This window comes from Octopus sinensis, linkage group LG7 (genome assembly GCF_006345805.1).
Source record: "Octopus sinensis linkage group LG7, ASM634580v1, whole genome shotgun sequence".
NCBI lineage: Eukaryota > Metazoa > Mollusca > Cephalopoda > Octopoda > Octopodidae > Octopus > Octopus sinensis.
This window is the reverse complement of record NC_043003.1, coordinates 107,261,335-107,286,116: the sequence shown is the minus strand read 5'-3', so window position 1 is coordinate 107,286,116 and position 24,782 is coordinate 107,261,335. Positions and strand designations below refer to the sequence as shown.

Sequence of the window (24,782 nt, the reverse complement as noted above, 5' to 3'; positions counted from 1 at the left end):
CTTGAGAATATTTGGGCCTCAACATTGCCAACGAACAGGTTCGCATAGTTGGGGCCCATTCTCGTTCCCATGGCCACTCCTGAGAACTACTGGTAGAAATCACCTGCGAACAAGAAGCAGTTGAGTGAGAGGACAAGTTTGGCCAGATGAACGAGTGTGGATGTGTTGAGTTGGGGGTTGGGTTGAAGGTCAAGGAAATGTTGGAGTGCACGCAGCCCCCTGTGGTGAGGGATCACCATGTAAAGGCTCTGGATGTCAAGATGGAAGAGAAGTTTAGAGGGGCCAAGAGGGAAGGAGAAGAAGTTGAACAGACAAAGCATGTGGTTGGTGTCATGGATGTGAAGGGGGGAAGGAAGCCACTAGGGGATCAAGGATATGGTCAAGATATCTGCAGATGAGTTCGGTGGGGCAGTTGCAGGCTGAGACGATGGAGCGGCCAGGGTTGTTAAATTTGTGGATTTGGGGGAGGAAGTAAATTGTGGAGGTGCGAGGGGTGCTGACAATGAGGTTGGAGGTGGTGGTGGGAGACGGGAGGAGGAGATGAGGTCAATGGACAGTGGAGGACACAGTCTGTTGGTAGCTGGGCGTAGGGTCAGAGGGCAGAGGACAGTAGAAGGAGATGTCTTGACCTTGGCGGATAGCTTCAGCCTTGTAGAGGTTCACACGCCAAACTACCATGGCTCCACCCTTGTCAGCCGATTTTATGATGATGTCAGTGTGGCATCGGAGACATTGAGGGGCTGAGAGTTTGGCTGGGGAGATGTTCAGATGATAGTGATGCCTGGAAAAGTTAAACCGGTCCCCAGTGCGCTGGCAGGCGCCTGCAAAAAGATCGACTGCTTGGAACTGGCCAGGAGCTGGCGTCCACTGGGATGGTCGGTGGCCTAGGTCGGTGAAGCAGTCCTCCTCATTAGATGCAGGTGGAGTGTCGCGGAAAAGCGCACACAACCTAAAACCGTGCACGAAGCTGTGGATATTGGCACGTGTCCGAAATTCGTTGCTGGATGGAGTGAGGGGGATGAAGTGCAGACCCCTACTGATGAGGGAGCAATCTGCCTCAGAGAGAGGAAGATCTGGAGGAATGGTGATGATAACTGATGAGGAATTAGCAACATCCTGTCCTGTGTGTGAATTTTTCGTTTGTTTCTTTGTTGCGTTTCTGTTCAAATTTTGGAACTTACAATATATATGTATTCTTTTCTACTCTAGGCACAAGGTCTGAAATTTTGGGGGAGGGGGCCAGTCGATTAGATCAACCCCAGTACGCAACTGGTACTTAATTTATCGACCCCCGAAAGGATGAAAGGCAAAGTTGACCTCGGTGGAATTTGAACTCAGACAGACAAAATACCACCTAGCATTTCACCTGGCACGCTAATGTTTCTGCCTGCTCACTGCTTTCTTACAATATATATATATTATGGCTTCTTGTGCCAGGGCATGTTTTACTATAAATCACTGGGTTTTCTGCTGCATGACATATTGCCAATCAGTCCAGTTCTTTGTCCACCATCAGGCCAATCTCCTCTTCTTTGACCTCCCTTTTCAACAGGTTTCATTTACTTGTAGGACTCAGTGAAGGTGCATGGCTCAGTGGTTAGAGCATTGAGCTTACGATTGTGAAGTTGTGAGTTTGATTCCCGGACCGGGCTGCGTGTCGTGTCCTTGAGCAAGACTCTTTATTTCACATTGCTTCAGTTCACTCAGCTGTAGAAATGAGTTGCAACGTCACTGGTGCCAAGCTGTATTGGCCCCTTTGCTTTTCCCTTGGATAACACTGGTGGCGTGGAGAGGGGAGGCTGGTATGCATGGGTGACTGCTGGTCTTCCATAAACAAACTTGCCCGGACTTGTGCTTGGGAGGGTAACTTTCTAGGTGCAATCCCATGGTCATTCGTGACCGAAGGGGGTCTTCTCAGTACTCAATACTTCCTTATATAGCACTCATCCTCCATGCACACCACATGTTCAGACCAGCACAGCTCTCTCTCTCTCCTCTCTCTCTCTCTTACACACTACACCTGATTCCTCTTCTGCCCAGTTCTTCTCTCAGCTCGTTTGTACTTGGGTGTTCATGCAGACAAGTAGTTCTCATTTCTAATTAACACTCATTAATCAATAGCTTGTAAAGTGGGACTTATTTTTTTTATATTCCATAGAAATCATTAACAAAGAGAGGCTCTCTTGGAAAACGTCTCGTTAATGTTTGCTGGGAACAGAACATTTAATTAGAGTAAATATGATGGCATGAAGCCATGTCCAGAAAATTCACCTTAAAATATTTTTCCCTTTGGAAAATTTGTCAGAGGAAATTTCAACATAAAGGAAGCACACAGCTGACTGTAAACTAGAAAACTCATTTTTAAAAGATAATTTTCTGTAATTGGTAGGTTTAGCAGATGAAGTTGCCATTTTAAGAAAGCAGTTAATCATTATCATCATCATCATCATCATCGTTTAGCATCCACTTTCCATGCTAGCATGGGTTGGACGGTTCAACTGGGGTCTGGGAAGCCAGAAGGCTGCACCAGGCCCAGTCTGATCTGGCAGAGTTTCTACAGCTGGATGCCCTTCCTAACGCCGACCACTCTGTAAGTGTAGTGGGTGCTTTTTACGTGCCACCAGCACAAGTGCCAGATGAGACTGGCAAACGGCCACGATCGGATGGTGCTTTTTACGTGCCACCAGCATGGAGGCCAGTCTTTTTGTAATTTATTTTTAATTTTTTTTATGCTGAATTTTTCTATGTTAAAAATGTTTATGGTGAAACTTCCTATAACCAGTGCTGAGTAAGGAAAGCTATGGGCTGCTGATTTTCAATGCTTTAATTTTAGCCTCTGGCTCAGCTGATAGGCACATTCCATTGTATGTCATTTTTAGGCAGCATGCATTGAGATGTATACAAGTTTTTTAAAATACTTAGTAGCATTTCTCCCAGTTCCTTAAGTTCTGAGTTCAATTTTTGCTGAGGTCGACTTTGCCTTTTGTCCTTTTGGGGTGTGATTTGTTTGACTAAACTCTCGAAGGAGGTGCCCCAGAATGGCCATAGTCCAGAGGTTGATAAAGGAAGAACCAATAGATGTCTGATAGATGGGTTTCTTTTTGCTGAAGCATGAGATCCTAAGAAGAAAGTCAGTGACTTTTCACTTCCTCTGATGAAGCAATGAAGGAAAAAAAAAAAAAACAAAACGAAACAAAACACAAAATGAATGACAACAAATTTTTGAGTCTAGATTAGTAGAATTCTAAATCTGAAATGCAACTAATCCAATCAGCGGTTTTCGTAATTTCTTAGAAGTTCAAACTTAGAAATGTTCAAGGATAATAATTCTGTATCAATGATTCAGTGCAAGTTCTTGCAACTTGCTAAGTTAAATTACTTCAAAGATTAGCTGAAATTATATTATTAGAAAAAGCTAATTAGAAAATGAAAATAAAAATAATAAGCAAAAATAACCAGGATAAAGAAATATATATATAATTAGTCAGGAAAACAAGTTTTATCTAATTTCATTAGATAAAACTTGGAAAATTCTCAGAAAAGAAAACTTTGATAATGTATTTAATTTTGTTTGTTCTTACCTATAAGAAAATGGTAAATTAGCAGAAATATTTTAGAGAATCTGATGGAATACCTTGTGGTAATTGTGACAGGTTTCAGTTCTCTGAACTGCATAGAGATCAGTTTTGTCTTTTAGCTTTACACAATAAAGAACTGGTTAAAGAATGAGGTCAACGCTTCTTTCTTTTTTGTCTTTCACTCTTCCACACAACTCTCTCTCTCTCTCTCACTTTGTTAGAATTACTTAAAACAACAAAATTGTGTGTCCTTTTATCTTCTACTTGTTTCAGTCATTGGACTGCAGCCATGCTGGGGCACTGCCTTGATGAATTTCAGGTGAACAAATCAACCCCAGTTCTTAGATTTTTTTTTAAAGCCTGGTACTTATTCTATCAATCTCTTTTAGCCAAGCTGCTAAGTTACAGCGATGTAAACAAACCAACACCAGTCATCAAAAGCAGTGGTGGAGAGACAAACCCAAACACAAAGACATACATGCATATGCATATATATATATGTATATATATATATTTCTTTATTACCCACAAGGGGCTAAACGCAGAGGGGACAAACAAGGACAGACAGAGGGATTAAGTCAACTACATCGACCCCAGTGTGTAACTGGTACTTAATTTATCGACCCCGAAAGGATGAAAAGCAAAGTCGACCTCGGCGGAATTTGAACTCGGAATGTAACGACAGACGAAATACGGCTATGAATTTCGCCCGGCATGCTAACGTTTCTGCCAGCTCGCCGCTTTTTCTACCAGCTTGCCTATATATGCATATACACACACACACAACACACACACACACACACACACACACACACACACACACACATATATGTGTGTGTGTGTTTTGTTCCCAAACAGCACTTCTTTTAGTGCTGTTGACACCGCCAGATTGAATGGTGCTGCCCAGATGGCGAAACCATAATGATATCCATGAGGCAGCTGATGATGGACATATGTTGGATTGTCAGTGTGGCTGTTTTTGTATACGTGGAATAGTATTATAACACATCCTTTTGATATATATATATCTATCTATCTGTCTATATATATATATATAGATAGATAGATATCTATATCTATATCTCTCTCTCTCTCTATATATATATATATATATAGTGGCTGTGTGGTAAGTAGCTTGCTAACCAACCACATGTTTCCGGGTTCAGTCCCACTGTGTGGCATCTTGGGCAAGTGTATTCTGCTATAGCCCCGGGCCGACCAATGCCTTCTGAGTGGATTTGGTAGACAGAAACTGAAAGAAGCCTGTCATATATATGTATATATATATATGTGTGTGTGTCTGTGTTTGTCCCCCTAGCATTGCTTGACAACCGATGCTGGTGTGTTTACGGCCCCGTCACTTTGCAGTTCGGCAAAAGAGACCGATAGAATAAGTACTGGGCTTACAAAGAATAAGTCCCGGGGTTGATTTGCTCGACTAAAGGCAGTGCTCCAGCATGGCCGCAGTCAAATGACTTAAACAAGTAAAAGAGTAAAGAATAAGAGTATATAAATATATATATATATATATATATGTACTAGCTGATGTACCCGGTAATTCCTGGGAAAGCGGGGCTGATGCCTTGGTTCCATTCTCATAATTGTTTCACTAATCTAATAACAATACAAAATATGTAGCCCTTAAAACAGTTTTTTTTGCATTTACAGAGAATACCGAACTATCTTGGACAGGATCGTGCTTTTAGGAATTTTCAATAAGTTATGAATACCCAAATTGTGAAGTCAGTTATGTAATAACATGAAAGTAGTTACCTGATAGTAAGAATTCAAATAAAGTAGCCCTGAAAAGGGTTTTAATACATTCTCAGAGTATATAGAACTTAGGAGGAAATACTAATAAGGTATGCATACAAAAATCATGAAGCATGCTACGTAATAACAGGCTGATCAGATATGAGATAATAACAATTCAAAGTAAATAACTCTGAAAAGGGCTTTTGTGCATTCCCAGAGAAGATTACCCTCAGGGGCGCTAGTGTTGGTATATTCATGAATAAGTCACTTACTGAAATAAGGGGATCTATTGTTTAGGAAAATACTATATACTTGTGTAAGGGTTGTACTGGATAAATTGTGAAAATAACTCTAATAGTTCAAATACTAAGAAATAAGCATACTCAATTTCATTTTTACCAAATCATTTAGGAAAATGAATGAGTTATTTCCCTTAGCTATAGAGAAGGATCCCTTCCAGGGGCCCTATTATCGATTTTTTTCAACAATCTGAGTATGCCATGAGGTTTTCAGCCAACAACTCCACAAACACACCCACTGACAGAATTTCCTACATGTTTAGTAGATGTATGTATATATATGTATACATACATGTGTGTGTATATATATATATATATATATATATATATATATATATATATATATATGGGCTTCACAGAGGGGATGATAGGGGATCCAGGCTCCTGGTGCTTTGCTGTGCTTGAGAGGACACACCAAGTTAAGTAAAATTGGGGTTGTCTTTGCAGGGGACATTGTCTACAGCTGGCTATACGACATGATCTGTGTCCTTATATTTTTGAACAAGGGAATCTAGCACCCCAACTCAGCTCAAAACAATATCTGTGTATCATGATTTCCGGGTTATTTCCCTTTGTCGGCACAGAATATTTGTTTGGCTAGAGGTGGTGCTAGCTTCCCTTGTTCGAAAATATAAGGACACACATCATGTCGTATAACCACCTGGAGATGATTTCTCCTGGGGCTAAATTACAGCAACATTCGTTCTAAATCAAGACTGCCATGTTATGTTGGCAAATAATCTTTACTCCGATAACATCTCTGTTTTACTTTTTGTTATTTTGTTTTTAGTTCCACTGTGAAAATCAAAAGCTTGGAGTCCATATATTTGGTCACTATATTAAAAGACTGCGTTGATCAATTTGCTATTCTTGGTCACATCATGCCCGACACTTTTGAAGGGACCTCGCAAGAAAAACAAGTAAGCCATAGATTTATGCCTTTTATATGTATTATATATAATTGTTTTTATTGTTTATTTGTTATTGGACTGTGGACTGTGGCACCATCTCTATGGGTTTAGTTGACCAATAACCACTTTTTCAAGTATGACATTTATTCTATCAATCTATTTTGCCAAACCGCTAAGTTATGGAACCATAAACAAACCAACACTGGTTGTCAATTGATGGTGGAATCACACACGCACGCGTGCGCACACACATGATGGACTTCTTTCAGTTTCCATCTACCAGGCCCCTTCACAAGGCTTTGGTCAGTTTGGGGCTATAGTAGAAGACGCTTACCCAGTGTGCCACACAGTGGGACTGAACCCAAGATCTCATGGTTGAGAAGCAAGTTTCTGAATCACACAGCCACATCTGCTCCTTATTCTTTTCCTAAATTAATTTTGTTTATATTTATTTTATTGCTGGCCCCTCAGATGGATCCACTTTAAGCAGACTCTCCTTCTCCCATGAGCCCTCTACATTTAGCAGCCTTTCGTAATGGCACTTCCAAGCCCCTTTCTTTGCAGAGTCACTGCAAATAGGCGCAGGAGTGGCTGTGTGGTAAGTAGCTTGCTAACCAACCACATGGTTCCGGGTTCAATCCCACTGTGTGGCACCTTGGGCAAGTGTCTTCTGCTATAGCCCCGGGCTGACCAATGCCTTGTGAGTGAATTTGGTAGACGGAAACTGAAAGAAGCCTGTCGTATATATGTATATATATATATATGTATGTGTGTGTGTCTGTGTTTGTCCCCCTAGCATTGCTTGACAACCGTTGCTGGTGTGTTTGCGTCCCCGTCACTTAGCGGTTCAGCAAAAAGAGACCGATAGAATAAGTACTGGGCTTACAAAGAATAAGTCCTGGGGTCGATTTGCTCGACTAAAGGCGGTGCTCCAGCATGGCCGCAGTCAGATGACTGAAACAAGTAAAAGAAAAAAGAAAAAAATGAGCTATCATTTATATGAACACACTTCTCTCCCGCATCACCATTTTCCTTGCTACGCTGCCTTGCAAACTGAAACACTTCAAGCTGCTGGTCCTCGTGTTGCAGAACATTGGCAAACTTCTTCCTTTCTGCTTCTTCCATGGCTGAGTATACCTGCATTCTAATTATCCGATACAGTTTCTTGCTACCACCACCTTTCCATTGCTCCCAAAAGCCTGTTTCTTTTCCCTAATGGCCCTGTCAACTAGACTGTTCTGCCACCATGTCACTCAAGGTCTGGCCAGGACTCAGCACCAACCAAAAATTTGTTCAGTGGCTCTCAGTAAGTTGTTTCGTTGGAACTTCCAGTTATTCTCTATGTCACATTTCTATAACTCCTCCTCCTCCTCCCATCCTCCCCTCACCACCACCAACACCACCACCATTTAGTGTCTGTTTTCCATGCTGGCATGGATCGGACAGTTCGACTGGGGTTTGGGAAGCCAGGAGTCTGCACCAGGCCCCTCGCCTTCTCATTAAATGCTTCAGTTAAGACATCTCTAAATCTCTGACTATTCAAAGGATCCTTAAGCTTATAGATCCTTCTTTTCCAGAGTGGTTTGCTTCTTGGAATCCTTCTTGCCTGTAGTCGGAAATCACTAATTACTAATCTATGTTGTAGGGTACATTCTTCATCAGGGAAGGACTTTGCATTTATGAGCGATCATGAATCACACTTACTGGTGAGAATATAGTCAATCTGGCTGGTGTGGTCATCGGATTTATAGGTTATTAGGTAACCGGCTGGCTTTCTGAAGATCATTTGGTCATATGCATCACAGAACTCCAGCAACCTTCTCCCCTTCTCATTTCAGGAACCGATTCCATGGCCTCCATGTACCTTATGGAAGACACCCTGGGTGTTGTCCAACATGTCCTTTGAATTCAGCATAGGGTCACTATCATTTGTCTTTGAGGTAGCCTGCAAAAGAGCGTCAAAAAGGAGTCCTTTTGTTCATCTGACAGACCTAGTTAGGGTGTGTTAATCTGCAAAACTAGTTTAAGCTTATGTACTCCAGCACATACTTTGGCTACCTCAATTACTTTATTTACCCATTCCTCTGCTAGAGCTCCTACCCCATTGCCCTTTCAGAAGAATTTATACCTATGCCTTTTGTTAGTAAGGAACCTGGCTGAAGCCCCACTCCATCTCACTTCTTGGATGCAACACACATCAACACGTCTCTATTCAAGCATTTCACCAATCTCACCAAACCTACCTTTCAATGTGCCTACGTTGATAGTGCCAACTCTGATGGAGTGTAAGAGGAGGCAGGTGGTAACATGAGGATGGGGAACTGTGACTCTTGGCATCTGAAAAGTGGGTTGTAACGAGTGTTTGTTAACAGACATGTCATAGCAGTTGTCCTCACATTTAATCCACCATCATTCATGTTACACTGCTGCCTCCACTGGAGGTCGGTGCTATTCCAGCATTAGTACAAGCAGTGTTAGTAGAGATACAAGTAAATACATGCATTAATTATTGTCACCTTCGTTGGTGGCGGGTGCCATATACCAGCATTAGTACAAAGGAATGTTAATACAAGGACAGGTAAGTTAGGTAAATAGATAAGATAAGGGTAGTTAATTCATTATGTATGGATAATTGGCTGTTTAATTAACAAAACAATGAAACTAAGTACATGCTTAGTCATGTTCAGTTTTGTATTCTTTGGTACAAACTAACAAGCTACAGTGTTTGTGTTGCAGCAAGGTGGGAGCCAGTACTGATGGAGGTGGGAGAAAGGGGTTGCCGTGAAAGGTTTCTGGTATAGATGATGGTGGCAGGCAAGGGTGGGCACACGGTGGATACGGAAACATCAGGAAATGAAAGCGGAAACATTGGGAAATGGAAGCCATGCTGGCGGTTTCCAAAACAGAATGCAACAGCTCGGGCTACAAGCAAACTTTAATGAGATGGAGAAGATAGGATGGAATAGGTAGATATCTATCAGGACAATGTCAGAGTCATAGCAATAATGAAGAGAGATAGGCGACTTAGGTGGGTTTTACACAGTGACAAAAGGAAGAGAGAAGGGACATGCAGTAAATTATAATTGAATCAAATGGAGTTAGATTAAATTAAGATGGGTCAGAGTCAGCTGGGTAGAATTGAATGTTTGTGTAGATTAAGAGGGGAAGCAAACAAATCCAACTTATTGTTATTGTTGCTGTTGTTTGCTGTGCATTTTGTGAACAATCAAGTCATTGGTTTCTGATAAGACTACAGCAGCAGCTGGTTCACAGCATTTGTAATGGCAAGAGTGATAAGAGAGTATTTATGCAGCTTGGGTCGAGTAATACATGACAAAGTTACTTTTGTTTTGACACAATGCTTTATCAGTTTATCGCAATTGCAGAAAACAGTCAAAGATATGCAAATGCTCACACACACACACACACACACATACACACACACACACATATGCATTCATTTGATCTCTTAATATTTGTAGTCACACATACATACATAACAAACACTCTGTCAGTTACAACGACGAGTGTTCCAGTTAATTTTACCAGCAAAACAGCTTGCTTGTGAAATTAACATGCAAGTGGCTGAGTACTCCGCAGATGTGTATACCTATTTCTTTACTACCCACAAGGGGCTAAACACAGAGAGGACAAACAAGGACAGACAAACGGATTAAGCCGATTACATCGACTCCAGTATGTAACTGGTACTTAATTTATTGACCCCGAAAGGATGAAAGGCAAAGTCGACCTCAGCGGAATTTGAACTCAGAACGTAACGGCAGACGAAATACAGCTACGCATTTCGCCCGGAGTGCTAACGTTTCTGCCAGCTCGCCGCCTTTAGATGCATATACCCTTAAGGTAGTTCTCAGGGAGATTCAATGTGACGCAGAATGTGACGAGGCTGGCCCCTTTGAATGACAACCCATTTTTGTCAGTTGGATGATTGGGGCAAAACGAAATAAAGTGACTAGCTCAAATAGAACAAGGGCCACCAGGAATTGAACACATGACCTTATGACTGTGAGCTGAATACTTTAGCCACTTTAAGCCATGGTGTCTTTGCCAGACACACAGACATACAAACACAGACACATATCTCTCTCTCTCTTTTACTCTTTCACTTGTTTCAGTCATTTTGACTGCGGCCATGCTGGAGCACCGCCTTTAATCGAGCAACTCGACCCAGGGACTTATTCTTTTGTAAGCCCAGTACTTATTCTATTGGTCTCTTTTGCTGAACCGCTTAGTAACGGGGGACATAATCACACCAGCATCGGTTGTCAAGCAATGCTAGGGGACAAACATAGACACACAAACACACACACGCATATATATATACATATATATGACGGGCTTCTTTCAGTTTCTGTCTACCAAATCCACTCACAAGGCTTTGGTCGGCCTGAGGCTATAGTAGAAGACACTTGCCCAAGGTGCCACGCAGTGGGACTGAACCCGGAACCATGTGGTTAGTAAACAAGCTACTTTACCACACAGCCACTCCTGCTGTTGTATGTTTGAAAAAATTTGTGAGTGAAGTTTGTCTCCTCCCCCTTCCCCTCTCTTCCTCCCCCTCTTCCTCCTCCCCTTACTCATTCACTCCTGCTACCATAGCACTAAGTTTTATTGCAACCCTAACCATTCCTGCTCCTTGTTGACAATTTTGTTACTTCAAGTCTTTAACTTGCCTTTCTGGGGGGAAGTGGTGTGTGTGTATGTGTGTGTGTTGGTGATAGTCAATTGTTGACCCTGGTACTCTATTGGTACTTTATTTTATCAACCTTGAAAGGGTGGAAGGCAAAGTTGACCTTGGTGACATTGGAACTCAAACATAAAGAGTCGCAAGAAACTGCTGCCATGCAGTTCAGTTCATTAACAGTTCAGCCTGATTGCCACCTTAATAATAATAATAATAATAATAATAATAATAATAATAATGCTTTCTACTATAGGCACAAGGCCTCCAATTTGTGGGGAGGGGACTAGTCGACCCCTGTGTTTCACTGGTACTTATTTTATCAACCCTGAAAGGATGAAAGGTAAAGTTGACCTCGGCAGAATTTGAACTCAGAATGTAGTGACGAGTGAAATACCGCTAAGCATTTCATCCAGCATGCTAACGATTCTGCCAGCTTTCCAACTTTATAATAAAAATAATAATAATAATAATAATAAGAGCACTCACAGCGCAAATCTCTGCCAAGGCAACACCAACATCCTCTCAACGATTAGCCTGAGATGATTTTTAAAACGAGAATATCTGAAATAATCTTGACTGCTCTCCCAAATGAGGATACTAAAAAGGAACACGACCTCTCTCAAAATTTTAGTAAAAAAAAACCAAAAAATAATCCAGAATCCTTGTCTGGGGCCAGATTAATCCCAAAATCTAATCAGTTCGTGTTAGTCATGGGGCCAAACATCCCTGAAAGTTTCATTTGAATCCATCCAGCGGTTCTTGAGATATCTTGTCCATGTACAAACAAACAAACAAATATGACTGAAAACAATACCTCTGCCTTCGCTAAGGCAGAGGTAATAATAATAATAATGATAATAATAATGATGATGATGACGACGACGACGACGACGACGACGATAATAACAATAATCTTTTCTGCTATATGTAGAAGTCCTGAAAGTTTTAAGGGTGGTGGGTCATGTCAATTACACTGATCCCAGCTCAACTGGTACTTATTTTGTCAACCCTGGAAGGAAGACAGATGAAGTGGGCCCTGGTGAAAAAGTTCTGGAAGAAATGTCTTTAAACATTTTGCCATTTTGTCTGGTGGGGTAACAACTCTGCCAGCTTGCTGCCACCTTCTGAATAATAATAATAATTATTTCAAAATTTTGCCACAAGAGCAGCTTGGGGGAGGTGGCAATGAGTTAATTACAATGACCCCAGTATGCAACTGGTACTTATTTTATTGACCCTGAAAGGATAAAAGGCAAAGTTGACCTCGGTGGAATTTGAACTCAGAACATAGCGGCAGATGAAATACTGCTAAGCATTTCGTCCAGTGTGCTAACAATTCTGCCAGCTTACTGCCTTTTTCTAAATAATAATAATGATAATAATAATAATAATGATAATAATAAGAAGAAGAAGTAAAAAAAAAAGGGAAGAAGAAGAAGAAAAAAAGGGAAGAAGAAGAAGAAAAAAAGGAGAAATGTAACAAGAATAAAGAAAATTTTTTTTCCTAATTTAAGTAAAGATCAAGTTAAGCTACAGATAAGAACGAATTTCATAAATACCAAGAGATTCTGTCAAATCTTCAGAATCGGTAAGCTAAAATAATAAAACTCAATTGCACAACTTAAAATGAAATCTGCATTTACGATCTCTTCTGAGATTATTCGCATGCTTTTTCGTTTGTTCAAGAATTTTGTGGAACAGAATCCATTTTGAAGACATAATAGAAGAATTAGGTTTTTCTCCTTTTTTTCATAATTTTTTTATATTTCTGTTTTTTTTTTTTCGCCTTTCTATTTTGGAAATCACTTTAAGTTAAAAATATGGAGTTTTTTTGGTATGTCTCTGTTGTTGATTTTTAAACATTAAAAAAAAAAAAATTATTTTGTTAATGACTATTCCTAAATTGGATTTTTGCTATTTTTAATTGAATCAAAATGAAAACAAATACATAAAAACTAAAAATAATGACAGAAATAAAATAATTAAGAATCCAATTTGCTGACTTAAAAATAGAGTTTGAGCATTATAAATTCTTATCTGATGGATTAGAAAATGTTTATTTAATGTTCTAAGATGGAAGTTTCTGCTGAGAATGGTAAATTTGGAACCAGTAGGTAACAGACAAGATTATGCAAAAGAAGAATATAGAATCCATTGCAGACTCTTCTGATTTTGAATTCTTTGGAGAGAGAATAACAATTCATTGTCAGATTTCTCCACCAAAAGAAGACACACAAAACGTGTTTAACATTTAAGATTCTTTCAACAATATTGGCAATAACATGTGTGTATGTGAATGTATGAGTGTATGTGTGTGTATTTATATATATAAATATATATATATATATGGTGCTAAGTAGGGTGCAAAGAGCACCATCCGAGCGTGATCATTGCCAGAGCAGCCAACTGGCTTCCATGCCGGTGGCACATAAAAGGGCACCATTCGAGCATGATTGTTATCAATGTCGCCTTACTGGCCGGTGGCATGTGTAAAATGATTCGAGCGTGGTCGTTGCCAGTACTGCCTGACAGGCCCTCATGCTGGTGGCACATAAAAGCACCCACTACACTCTTGGAATGGTTGGCGTGAGGAAAAGCATCCAGCTGTAGAAACTCTGCCAGATCAAGATTAGAGCCTGGTGCAGCCATTTGGTTTGCCAGCCCTCAGTCAAATCGTCCAACTCATGCTATCATGGAAAGCCAATGTTAAACGATGATGATGATGATGATATATATATATATATATATATATATATGCACATACGTACTCTCTTGCACACATGCGCACCTTCGTTTTGGGATCACTACTACTTTGTTATCTCCCCTACTTCTTAGATCTCCTATGTGACCCTGCTGTCCTGCATTCACCATGATAGATTGATAGGCACTGCACTCATTTTTTTCTTTCCTTGTTTCTCTCCTTGTTTCTTTCTGTGTTCCTTTCTGTGGAAGAGCATAGGCTCGAAACATTAAAGACTTTTTCAATCTCCCGAGCGTTATACTAATACATCTGTTTGTTTTCTACACCACCTGTCTTCGTCTTTTGCTTTTTTCATGAATTCTTCCTATATATATATATATATATATATATATAATAGTGGGGTAGGCTGGTTTATGGGGTTACCCTGGGTTTCTCACTCATAAGGGGTTTAGCCCTACAAAGTATCTTCAGACCCCAAACACTACTGGGTGTGCTTCTCCAGATTTATGTATTTCTACAAATGATATATATATGTGTGTGTGTGTGTGTGTTTATTTATATCACTTTGATTTTTAACAAGGGGCATTATTATCCTTCTTTTCTTCAATTATTATTATTATATATATATATATTTCTTTATTGCCCACAAGGGGCTAAACATAGAGAGGACAAACAAGGACAGACAAAGGAATTAAGTCGATGACATTGACCCAGTGAGTAACTTGTATTTAATTTATTGACCCTGAAAGGATGAAAGGCAAAGTCGACCGCGGCGGAATTTGAACTCACAACGTAATGGCAGACGAAATACCGCTAAGCATTTCACCCGGTGCACTAATGTGTCTGCCAGCTTGCCAATATATATGTATATGTGCAGGAGTGGCTGTGTGGTAAGAAGTTTGCTGCCCAACCACATGGATTCAGGTTCAGTCCCATTGTGTGGTACCTTGGTGCAAGTGTCTTCTACTATAAACCTAGGTCAACCAAGGCCTTGTGAGTAGATTTGGTGGATGAAAACTGATAGTAGCAGGTGAGAGTTGGTGACTGGAAGGGCATTTGCCAATTGAAAATCTGCCTCACCAAATTCCATGTGACCCTTACAAACATGGAAAAGGGGATGTTGAAATGCTGCTGCTGCTAACATATGTATATACATACATGTGTGTGTGTGTGTGTGTGTGTGTGTGTGTGTGTGTGTGTGTGTATATATATTTATATAGTATCTCATGGAAGTATACACTCCTAAAAATATCAGTAAACTTGCCATTATCCTGATAATATTGAAGAAAATCAAACAAAATTTATACAAAATAAAATATATTATACATGCAAACATTATAGAAATTTGGAACACAAAACAATAAATATTTTCAAAGATATGAACGAAATATTAATTTTCAAACAATACAAAAATATGTTCACCCTGAAGGATTATTTGTTATATTCAATATTTTATCCAATTTTTTTTTTTTTTTTTACTAAATTCAGATATTGCTAATAATTTCAATTCTAATATATTATTTCTCCTGGTATTTTTGCATCGGTCATTGTTATTGTATCTGTAGGAATTCTGATTTGTGTACCATGGTGAAAATCTTCTTCATTGTAATTAAAATGGCACCAAAAGGAAAAGAATTGTCTGAAGTTTTGAAGGAAATTATTTTTAATTTGCACAAAAATGGTTTAGGATACAAATTAATTAGCAAACGAATACATATTGGCGTAAACACAATTGCCAAAGTAATTCAGAAGTACAAAGCTACTGGACGGCTGAGCAATAAACATCATCCAGGTTGACTGTGCGTAATATTTGCCACATCCAACGTTGGATGCTGGACGACAGGTGTCGTACCACTTCGTCTTTGGCCCAAGAGGTGTCTTTTGTTAGTGACAAGAGTTTATCCACCCAAACTGATTGCTGAAGTTTGAACCAGTGTGGTCTTTATGGATGCGTTCCTTGTAGGAAGCCTCTCCTCATGACCAGGCATAAATCAAGTCGTCTTTCTTTTGCCGAAACCTATGTGAGTCAGGGGAAGGAGTTTGGGAATAAAGACGAGACTAAAATCAACTTGTTTGGGTCAGATGGAATTAAATGAGTAGGGCAACAACCAGGTGAAGACAATAGGGACAAATGCACTGAACCTACTGTGAAACATGGTGGCAGAAATGTTATGCTTTGGGGAGGACTCACTGGTGTGGGAAGACTCACGGTGGATTCAAGGCTTTATTGTGACATATTGCAGAAAACAATGTTGAAAAGCATCGAGGAACTAGGAAGCATTCCATGTTCCAACATGATAATGATCTTAACCCTTTCATTACCAACCCGGCTGAAACCGGCTCTGGTCTGTAGCACAAATGTCTTGTTTTCATAAGTTTTGAATTAAAATCTTCCCCTAAACCTTAGTCACAATTTACATTCCTAACACTAGCTTAATGATAACTAAGTTATTTTACTAAATTCTTTGTGATATTTAGAATTAATTGAAAGAAACACAGAGCATCTCAAAATAAATACAGTAAATACAGGTGCAGGACTGGCTGTGTGGTAAGTAGCTTGTTTACCAACCACATGGTTCCGGGTTCAGTTCCACTGTGTGGCACCTTGGGCAAGTGTCTTCTACTATAGCCTCGGGCCGACCAAAGCCTTGTGAGTGGATTTGGTAGACGGAAACTGAAAGAAGCCCGTCGTATATATATGTGTGTGTGTATGTTTGTGTGTCTGTGTTTGTCCCCCTAGCATTGCTTGACAACCGATGCTGGTGTGTTTATGTCCCCGTTACTTAGCAGTTCGGCAAAAGAGACCGATAGAATAAGTACTGGGCTTACAAAAGAATAAGTCCCGGGGTCGAGTTGCTCGATTAAAGGCGGTGCTCCAGCATGGCCGCAGTCAAATGACTGAAACAAGTAAAAGAGTAACGAAAGGTTAAACATATTCAAAGATGATGAGTAAGTTTTTGTCAGATGAAAAGGTAAAGGCATTTGGCCTACCATGTCACCTGATTTAAACCCGATAGATAATGGGGTGTTTTGAAAAGGAAGGTTGAGGACAAAAACCCCACAATGTAACATAGTTGAAAGACATCATTCAGGACGAATGGAGGTCAATTTCATCGATTATTTGCAGAAATTTAGTTGACCCTATGCCCAGAAGACTTAATGCAGTCATTGAAAGTAGGGGTGGTCACACCAAATATTGAATATAGCAAATAATCTTTTAGAGTGTGCATATTTTTGTATCGTTTGAAAATTAATATTTTGTTCATATCTTTGAAAATATTTATTGTTTTGTGTTCCAACTTTGTATAATGTTTGCATGTATAATATATTTTATTCAGTATAAATTTCGTTTGATTTCCTTTGATATTGTCAGAGTAATGGCAATTTTACAGACATTTTTTAGGGGTGTACATAGTTGGCAAATATATGTTATGATTCCATACAGCTACTATTTATATCTTGCTCAGAGATTTAATATAATATTCTCTCTCTTCTACGAGATCAGTGACAGTGAGTTGCTAGAAAAATATATAGTAATTTGCAAGTGGAATGAGCTTTTATTACTAGCTGGTGATTAACAGATGGTGAGGACGTGTATCACGTAAGGCTAGAGATGGGAGCAATGACCTCCCCTCGCAAATACTAATCAGACACAGAATGTGTGTCATTAGCCAGCTGGAAGAGATATCTTCCTGGGGCTATAAACATCAGTAGTACTGTCCTGTATAGGACACCACACTTAGTTGGGAAATATATGTTACGGTTCCGTACTGCTACTATTTATATTTTGCTCAGAGATTTAATATAATATGCTCTCTCTTATATATATATATATATATATATATATATCTAAGTTCAGTAAAAGTTTAGATTCAGATGAATATGGTACTTAAGTTAAAGGCACCAGAATTTGGTATGGTATTATCCATATAAATCAAATGGGCTGATTATAATCAAAATAAGCAGCAAAGATATCCATATATATATATATATATATATATATATATATATATATATACAAAAAGGGTGAAATATAATTAATTTAATAAAATCAATAAATTTCACCTAGTAGATTTTTCGGTATGGAAAAGACCAAATTTGGTAAGAATTATATTAATTATAATAAAGGGTTAAAACCACATACCGAAAATATTAGAAATAGCAGCCAAATAGATCACTATTTCTCCTACTAATAAAAAAGTCTCCACAAACAAACAGAATTTGTAACCCGTGTATGGTAAAGAGAAAGAAAATAACGAAATCCCAGCCTATTATATATATTGTTGTATTTTGGGATGGTCATTTTTGTTTTGCAAAAGGGCATCCAGCTGTAGAAAACGATACCAAATCAGACTGGAGTCTTGTGCAATTCTCCATATTGTCAGCTCTGGCCAAACCGTCCAACTCATGCCAGCATGGACAATGGACATTAAATGATGATGATGATGATATATAGCATATAAATAGTCTGAAAGATTGCTTTAAGATACATGGCGTATTTTATAACTATGCCTGTTCAAGTGTCATAGTAACATGAGACTATTAACGGCTCTTTCTGTTGTTGTGGATTTAATTTGATTTGATATATATACTCTTTACTCTTTACTCTTTTACTTGTTTCAGTCATGACTGTGGCCATGCTGGAGCACCACCTTTAGTCGAGCAAATCGACCCCGGGACTTATTCTTTGTAAACCCAGTACTTATTCTATCGGTCTCGTTTGCCGAACCGCTAATTTACGGAGATGTAAACACACCAGCATTGGTTGTCAAGCAATGCTAGGGGGACAAACACAGACACACAAACACACACATACATATATATATATACATATATACGATGGGCTTCTTTCAGTTTCTGTCTACCAAATCCACTCACAAGGCATTGGTTGGCCCGGGGCTATAGCAGAAGACACTTGCCCAAGATGCCACACAGTGGGACTGAACCCGGAACCATGTGGTTGGTTAGCAAGCTACTTACCACACAGCCACTCCTCTCTCTCTCTCTCTCTCTATATATATATATATATATATATAGAGAGAGAGAGAGAGGGAGAGAGAGAGAGAAAGAGAGTCTGCTGGATGCTTTTTGGGCCTTACTGAAGCAATGACTAGTGATCGAGGCCATTGGAGATATGCTGTCCTTGAGAAGACCCGACAAGCCAAGTGAGACCATAGCCCATGGCCTATGCCAGTGGGGTAACCAGCCCACTTATGAGTACCCCTCATTCACTGGACAATGAACTTTGCTTGTGAAGACCTATTGAGGCAAGTAATATCAAATCAAATCAAAATCACTGATGTGGCCGATGACAGTACCGGCTGATTGGCACTCGTGCCAGTGGAACGTTAAAAGCACATCTGAGCATGATCGTTGCCAGGACCACGGATTGGCTCCTGTGTCAGCGGTATGTAAAAGGCACCAGTGTTGCCTTACTGACATGTGAAAAACAACATTCAAGCATGGTCGTTACTAGTACTGCCGGACTGTCTCCCATGCAGGTAGCACCAAAAAAACACCTTTTGAGTGTGGTCGTTGCCAGAAACACCTGACTGGGCCATGTGCCAGTGGCACATTAAAGCACCCACTATACTCTCAGAGTGGTTGGCATTAGGAAGGGCATCCAGCTGTAGAAACTTTGCCAAATCAGATTGGAGCTTGGTGCAGCCATCTGGCTCTCCAATCCTCAGTCAAACCGTCCAACCCATGCCATCATGGAAAGCAGACATTAAACGACGATGCTGATGATGATGATATACATACATACATATATTAGAACACAAATAAGCAGAGTCTGAAAGATTGCTTTAAGGTTCATGTCATATTTTATAAATATGCCTGCTCAAGTATCATTATGGCATGAAACTATTAGTAGCTTTTTCAGTTGTGTATTTAATTATATATCAGCATCATCATCATCATCATCCTCATCATTTAACGTCTGCTTTCCATACTGGCATGGGTTGGACCATATACATACATATACATATGAGTACGAGTTGTATATGTAGATATTGATATGTATAAATATCTGTATAAATATATATTATTATATATTACTATACTACAAAATTAGAAAATGGAGAAACATACTTAAATCAATAAAACATCAACTATCAGATGATACCCAATCAATACTTTATTACACCATTACATATCAGTAAAGGCATTATACAAATATACAGTAATGTAAATAGACAAAAGAGATAAGTATAAAATTTCAAATATAATATGTAATTAAATCATATCTGACAGCTGTTTCGGCAGCAAGGGCAGTCATACCTCATTTAACCTATAAGCCATAAAGGCAGGTATAAATGAGGCATTAACAAGGATGCCCCACGGCCTCTTCAGAGAATTAAATTTGTTATAATTGTGAAAAAAATTATTTTTCCATATACATATAAATATAAAAATGTAAAATCATCATCATCATCATCATCATCATCATCGTTTAGCGTCCGTTTTCCATGCTAGCATGGGTTGGACTGTTCTACTGGGGTCTGTGAAGCCAGAAGGCTTCATCAGGCCCAGTCAAATCTGGCAGTGTTTCTACGGCTGATGCCCTTCCTAACACCAACCACTCCGTGAGTGTTGGGTGCTTTTTACGTGCCACCCAGCACTGGTGCCAGACAGAGCTGGCAAACGGCCACGAACGGATGGTGCTTTTTATGTGCCACCGGCACGAGGGCCAAGCGAGGCTGATAAAAACTTATGCATAAACTTCATAATGCTACACTTATATAATATAATACTCATTGGTACAATAATGCAAGGTAAACAAAACAAAATAAAACAAAATATATATCAGTGTATATATTAATATTAATAAGCACAGTTATTATACATATTTGGCTAATAGTTTTAAAAAAACTAACACATAGGGAGATGAAAAATAATAATTAAAACCATGGTTCAGTTCATAAAATTATAAAGCTATAAAAGTCAATAAAAATTACTATTAATATTAATAATAATAATAATAATAATAATAGATACAGTTATGTTAGCACCAAGTCCATCCTTTCAAGATCGAAATAACTATGAGTTTAGAGATTCTGACCACTAGGTAATGATTATTTAGATTAATTCAATTGGCTAGTAGTTTGAAATTTAAATCACAAAAGAAATTTTCACACACATGTCTAATATAATGCATCTGTATACATCTTCACATATTTTCTTCTGCTACTAAGCACTGACCTGTCCAACTACATAATCTATATTTCTAAATTCTTCATTCCACCATATTACTACCCCTCTCTCTGCCCCATCACTTAGACTCTATCACTACATAACTGACACTCCTTTACCTTTTACACTATTATACCTCTCTCTCTCTCTATCACTCACCATTCCTTCTATCTGACCCTCCTTTACTCTTTACCCTATCATCTTTTTACACTCTAATATATTTCTCTCTCTATCACCCTCATCTCCCCATTCCTGCTTTCAAGTTATCTTGACTGGTACTCTTTCTCTGTCTTCATTTCTTTATCATCTCTCCTTGTTTTTCTTTTTCCTTTTTATTCTTTCTTCCTGTTTTTTTCTTTTTTCTCTTTTCTTTATTCCTCTCTTCCTGTTTTTGATTTGATCTTACAAATACATTCCCTACTTTTAGGTCACTTTAAATAAAACCCTTGATTCAATAGCACTGTGTAAAAACTATACTTGGAATGACCAATTTTAAATACTATTAGAATTTACTCATAAGGTATTGGAATCTTATATGTACACCATTCTGCCTAAATAATGGATCTACAACTGCAATATCCCTGCATATCTCACATCTGTTTTCATTCCTCCACTTCATTCTATATTTTATATCTTATCTAAATTCACTATTGCTTAACCATTTTCTCAAACCGTCTCCGATGAAGGGATATAATAAATATCCTGGAAACAGCTGTAAGACCTTCTATTTATAAATGTTCTAAAATCTTCACAGCCTTAGTTTTTTAATCTCACTCTGAAAAAATTTTTTTAATATATACACATGCTGACTCCTCATTCATATAATCATTGAACCTGGAGCTTAACTATGGTCTATCCATAGCGCTTACTCAGCATTACCTGACCCCTTTGGGTCTTACTGACACCATTACCTCTCAATCTACACACACACACACACCACACACACACACACACACACACACACACACACATACACACTCATACAAGATCACAAATGGGTTTTTAAATTTATGACAGCTGTTTCAGTAAAATTTTACTAATGTATTCTTGGATTGCATTATAGCATATAATCCACCATCTTCAGATAAAATTTTAAACAGGTATAAACCTTGACGATGATGAATCTAACCAGCATTTTTAAAGAATAACCTTTGAATTTATAGCAACCTCCTTCACACAATCTCACCATCTTGCCCGGTTTTGGGGGTCCTCCTTTTTGAAACCAACCCTCCCAATCTCCCCCTCCACCTGGCCCTCCACCTTTTCTTCCGTCTACCTTGCCTTCATGCTCCATTTACCCCAGAACATGCCCTTCATCCCTTCTCAACACATACCCATACCACCTCAATCCATTCGCCCTTGCTGACCATTCCATCAATTCCTCCAACTCCAGCATCCCCATCAAGTCCTCAGTCCTCCTCTTATCGAACAGCTTCACACCCCACACATTTCTCTCACTGTTGCTCTCTCGGTCCTTCTCAAAATGAAATGTTAAATCACAGTCAAAAACCAGTTTAAAAAAAAAGTAAAAGAAGAAATACAGCAGAAAAAACAATTCTAAAAATAAATTAAACCTAGGTATCACGGTGTATGACATGAATGTACACATAACTACATTAAATGTACTTAATAATAATAATAATAATAATAATAATAATGATAATGATAATAATAATAATAATGATAATAATAATGATAATAATAAAAATAATAATAATAATAATAATGATAATAATAATGATAATAATAAAAATAATAATAATAATAATAATAATAATAATAATAATAATGATAATAATAATGATAATAATAAAAATAATAATGATAATGATAATAATAATGATAATAATGACAATAATAATGAAATAATGATAATAATAAAATAATGATGATGATGATGATGATAGTAATAATAATGATAATGATGATAGTGAAATAACGATAATGAAATAATAACGATAATAACAACAATAACAACAACAATAATAATAATAATGAAATAATAATAATAATAATAATAATGATAATAATAATAACAATAATAATAATAATAATAATATAATAATAATAATAAATAACAAAAGAGCAACATTTCCGCTGTTAATCAGAACAGAATTTAAAAGGAAACTGTTTTTTCAATGGTTTATAATTTTATTTATTTCCCTCCTCCTCCTCATCATCATCACCATCCTCCTCCTCCTCCTCATCATCATCATCATCACCATTCTCCTCCTCCTCCTCCTCATCATCATCATCATCACCATCCTCCTCCTCCTCCTCCTCCTCCTCCTCATCATCATCGTCATCATCATCGTCCTCCTCCTCCTCCTCACCACCACCACCGTTGTCGTTGTTGCTGTTGTTGTGTTGGTGGTAAGTTTCTCCTATGAAACAAAATACATCCTCCTCTTCGAAAATGCTCCCTCCCTCCCTCCCTCCCTCCTCCTCTTCCTCAATCAATAATGTTTATAATGTCATATAATTAATTCCAATGCAAGAATTTCGAGATTCCAAGATAGCGAATGAAAGAAATATGATGAAAAGTAAATTGCTGCACCATTTATAAATTCATACCAGCAGCACCAAATCTATGAATGGTTCATTACATCAAACTTTAATTTAGATCTTTTCTTCAATAGTGAAATAACAAACCTTGGACATAAAAATTGAAAAACCTCAAATAATTCTAAATAATTCCATCAGGGCTAACCATTTGTGAATGTTTGTTTGGCAGTTTTTCTTCTTATTTTCCATTTCTAAAATAAAGTAAAGAAAATATTTTCATTTAATGTATTGAGTGAATGAAATAGTTTAATTGAAGTTTTAGAATTTCTGGCTAGAAGTTTTCAAAATGTTGATATGATGTTGATTTTGAATTTGAAAACTGAAGAATTTGGTTTTTTATTATAAATGTGTTGTTTTGTTTATTTTTTGTGGCTTTTGTTCTTGTTTTTGTAATCTATGTTTTAAAATGTCTATAAATAGTTCGTTAACATTATAATTATTATTTTCTTTGTCTGCTTTACCATATTTGATGGCCTAAAAGACACGCCGGCATTTTAAACAGACTTGAATTTCAGCAACACGTATTAAGAGTAAAAGAAAGAAAGAGAGAAAGAAAGAAAGAAAGAAGGAAAGAAAGAAGAAAGAAAGAAAGAAAGAAAGAAAGAATGTTCTTAGTACATTCACCTTTTATTATTTAATCTAACCATATCCAGCTCAAATATTCTACTTGCTTTATGGTTAAACTGGCTAGATCCAGCCTCTCACACCTACCCTACATTGTCATTCCAAAAATAAACAGTTACATCATTGAAATCTTGAAGCTATGAGATAATCCATGATTAATTCAAAACAATGTGAATAACAGGCGCAGGAGTGGCTGTGTGGTAAGTAGCTTGTTTACCAACCACATGGTTCTGGGTTCAGTCCCACTGCGTGACACCTTGGGCAAGTGTCTTCTACTATAGCCTCGGGCTGACCAAAGCCTTGTGAGTGGATTTGGTAGACGGAAACTGAAAGAAGCCCATCGTATATATGCATATATATGTGCGAGTGTGTTTGTGTGTCTGTGTTTGTCCCCCCAGCATTGCTTGACAACCAATGCTGGTGTGTTTATGTCCCCGTTACTTCGCGGTT

The 24,782-nt window shown here is 38.3% G+C and overlaps 1 protein-coding gene across 2 annotated transcripts in view; it reads left to right on the top strand.

The window, feature by feature from the left end:
* The window catches only part of LOC115214338 (dynein regulatory complex protein 9-like), a 200,535-nt gene that overhangs the window by 16,141 nt on the left and 159,612 nt on the right, over positions 1-24,782 (top strand). The window contains exon 2 of one of the 2 annotated variants that reach the window (XM_029783521.2): positions 6,423-6,552. The exons of the other annotated variant lie outside the window; for it this stretch is intronic. Coding sequence (XP_029639381.1) covers positions 6,423-6,552 — 130 coding nt within the window. The remainder of the gene's footprint in view (positions 1-6,422; positions 6,553-24,782) is intronic. 2 annotated transcript variants of the gene reach the window in all.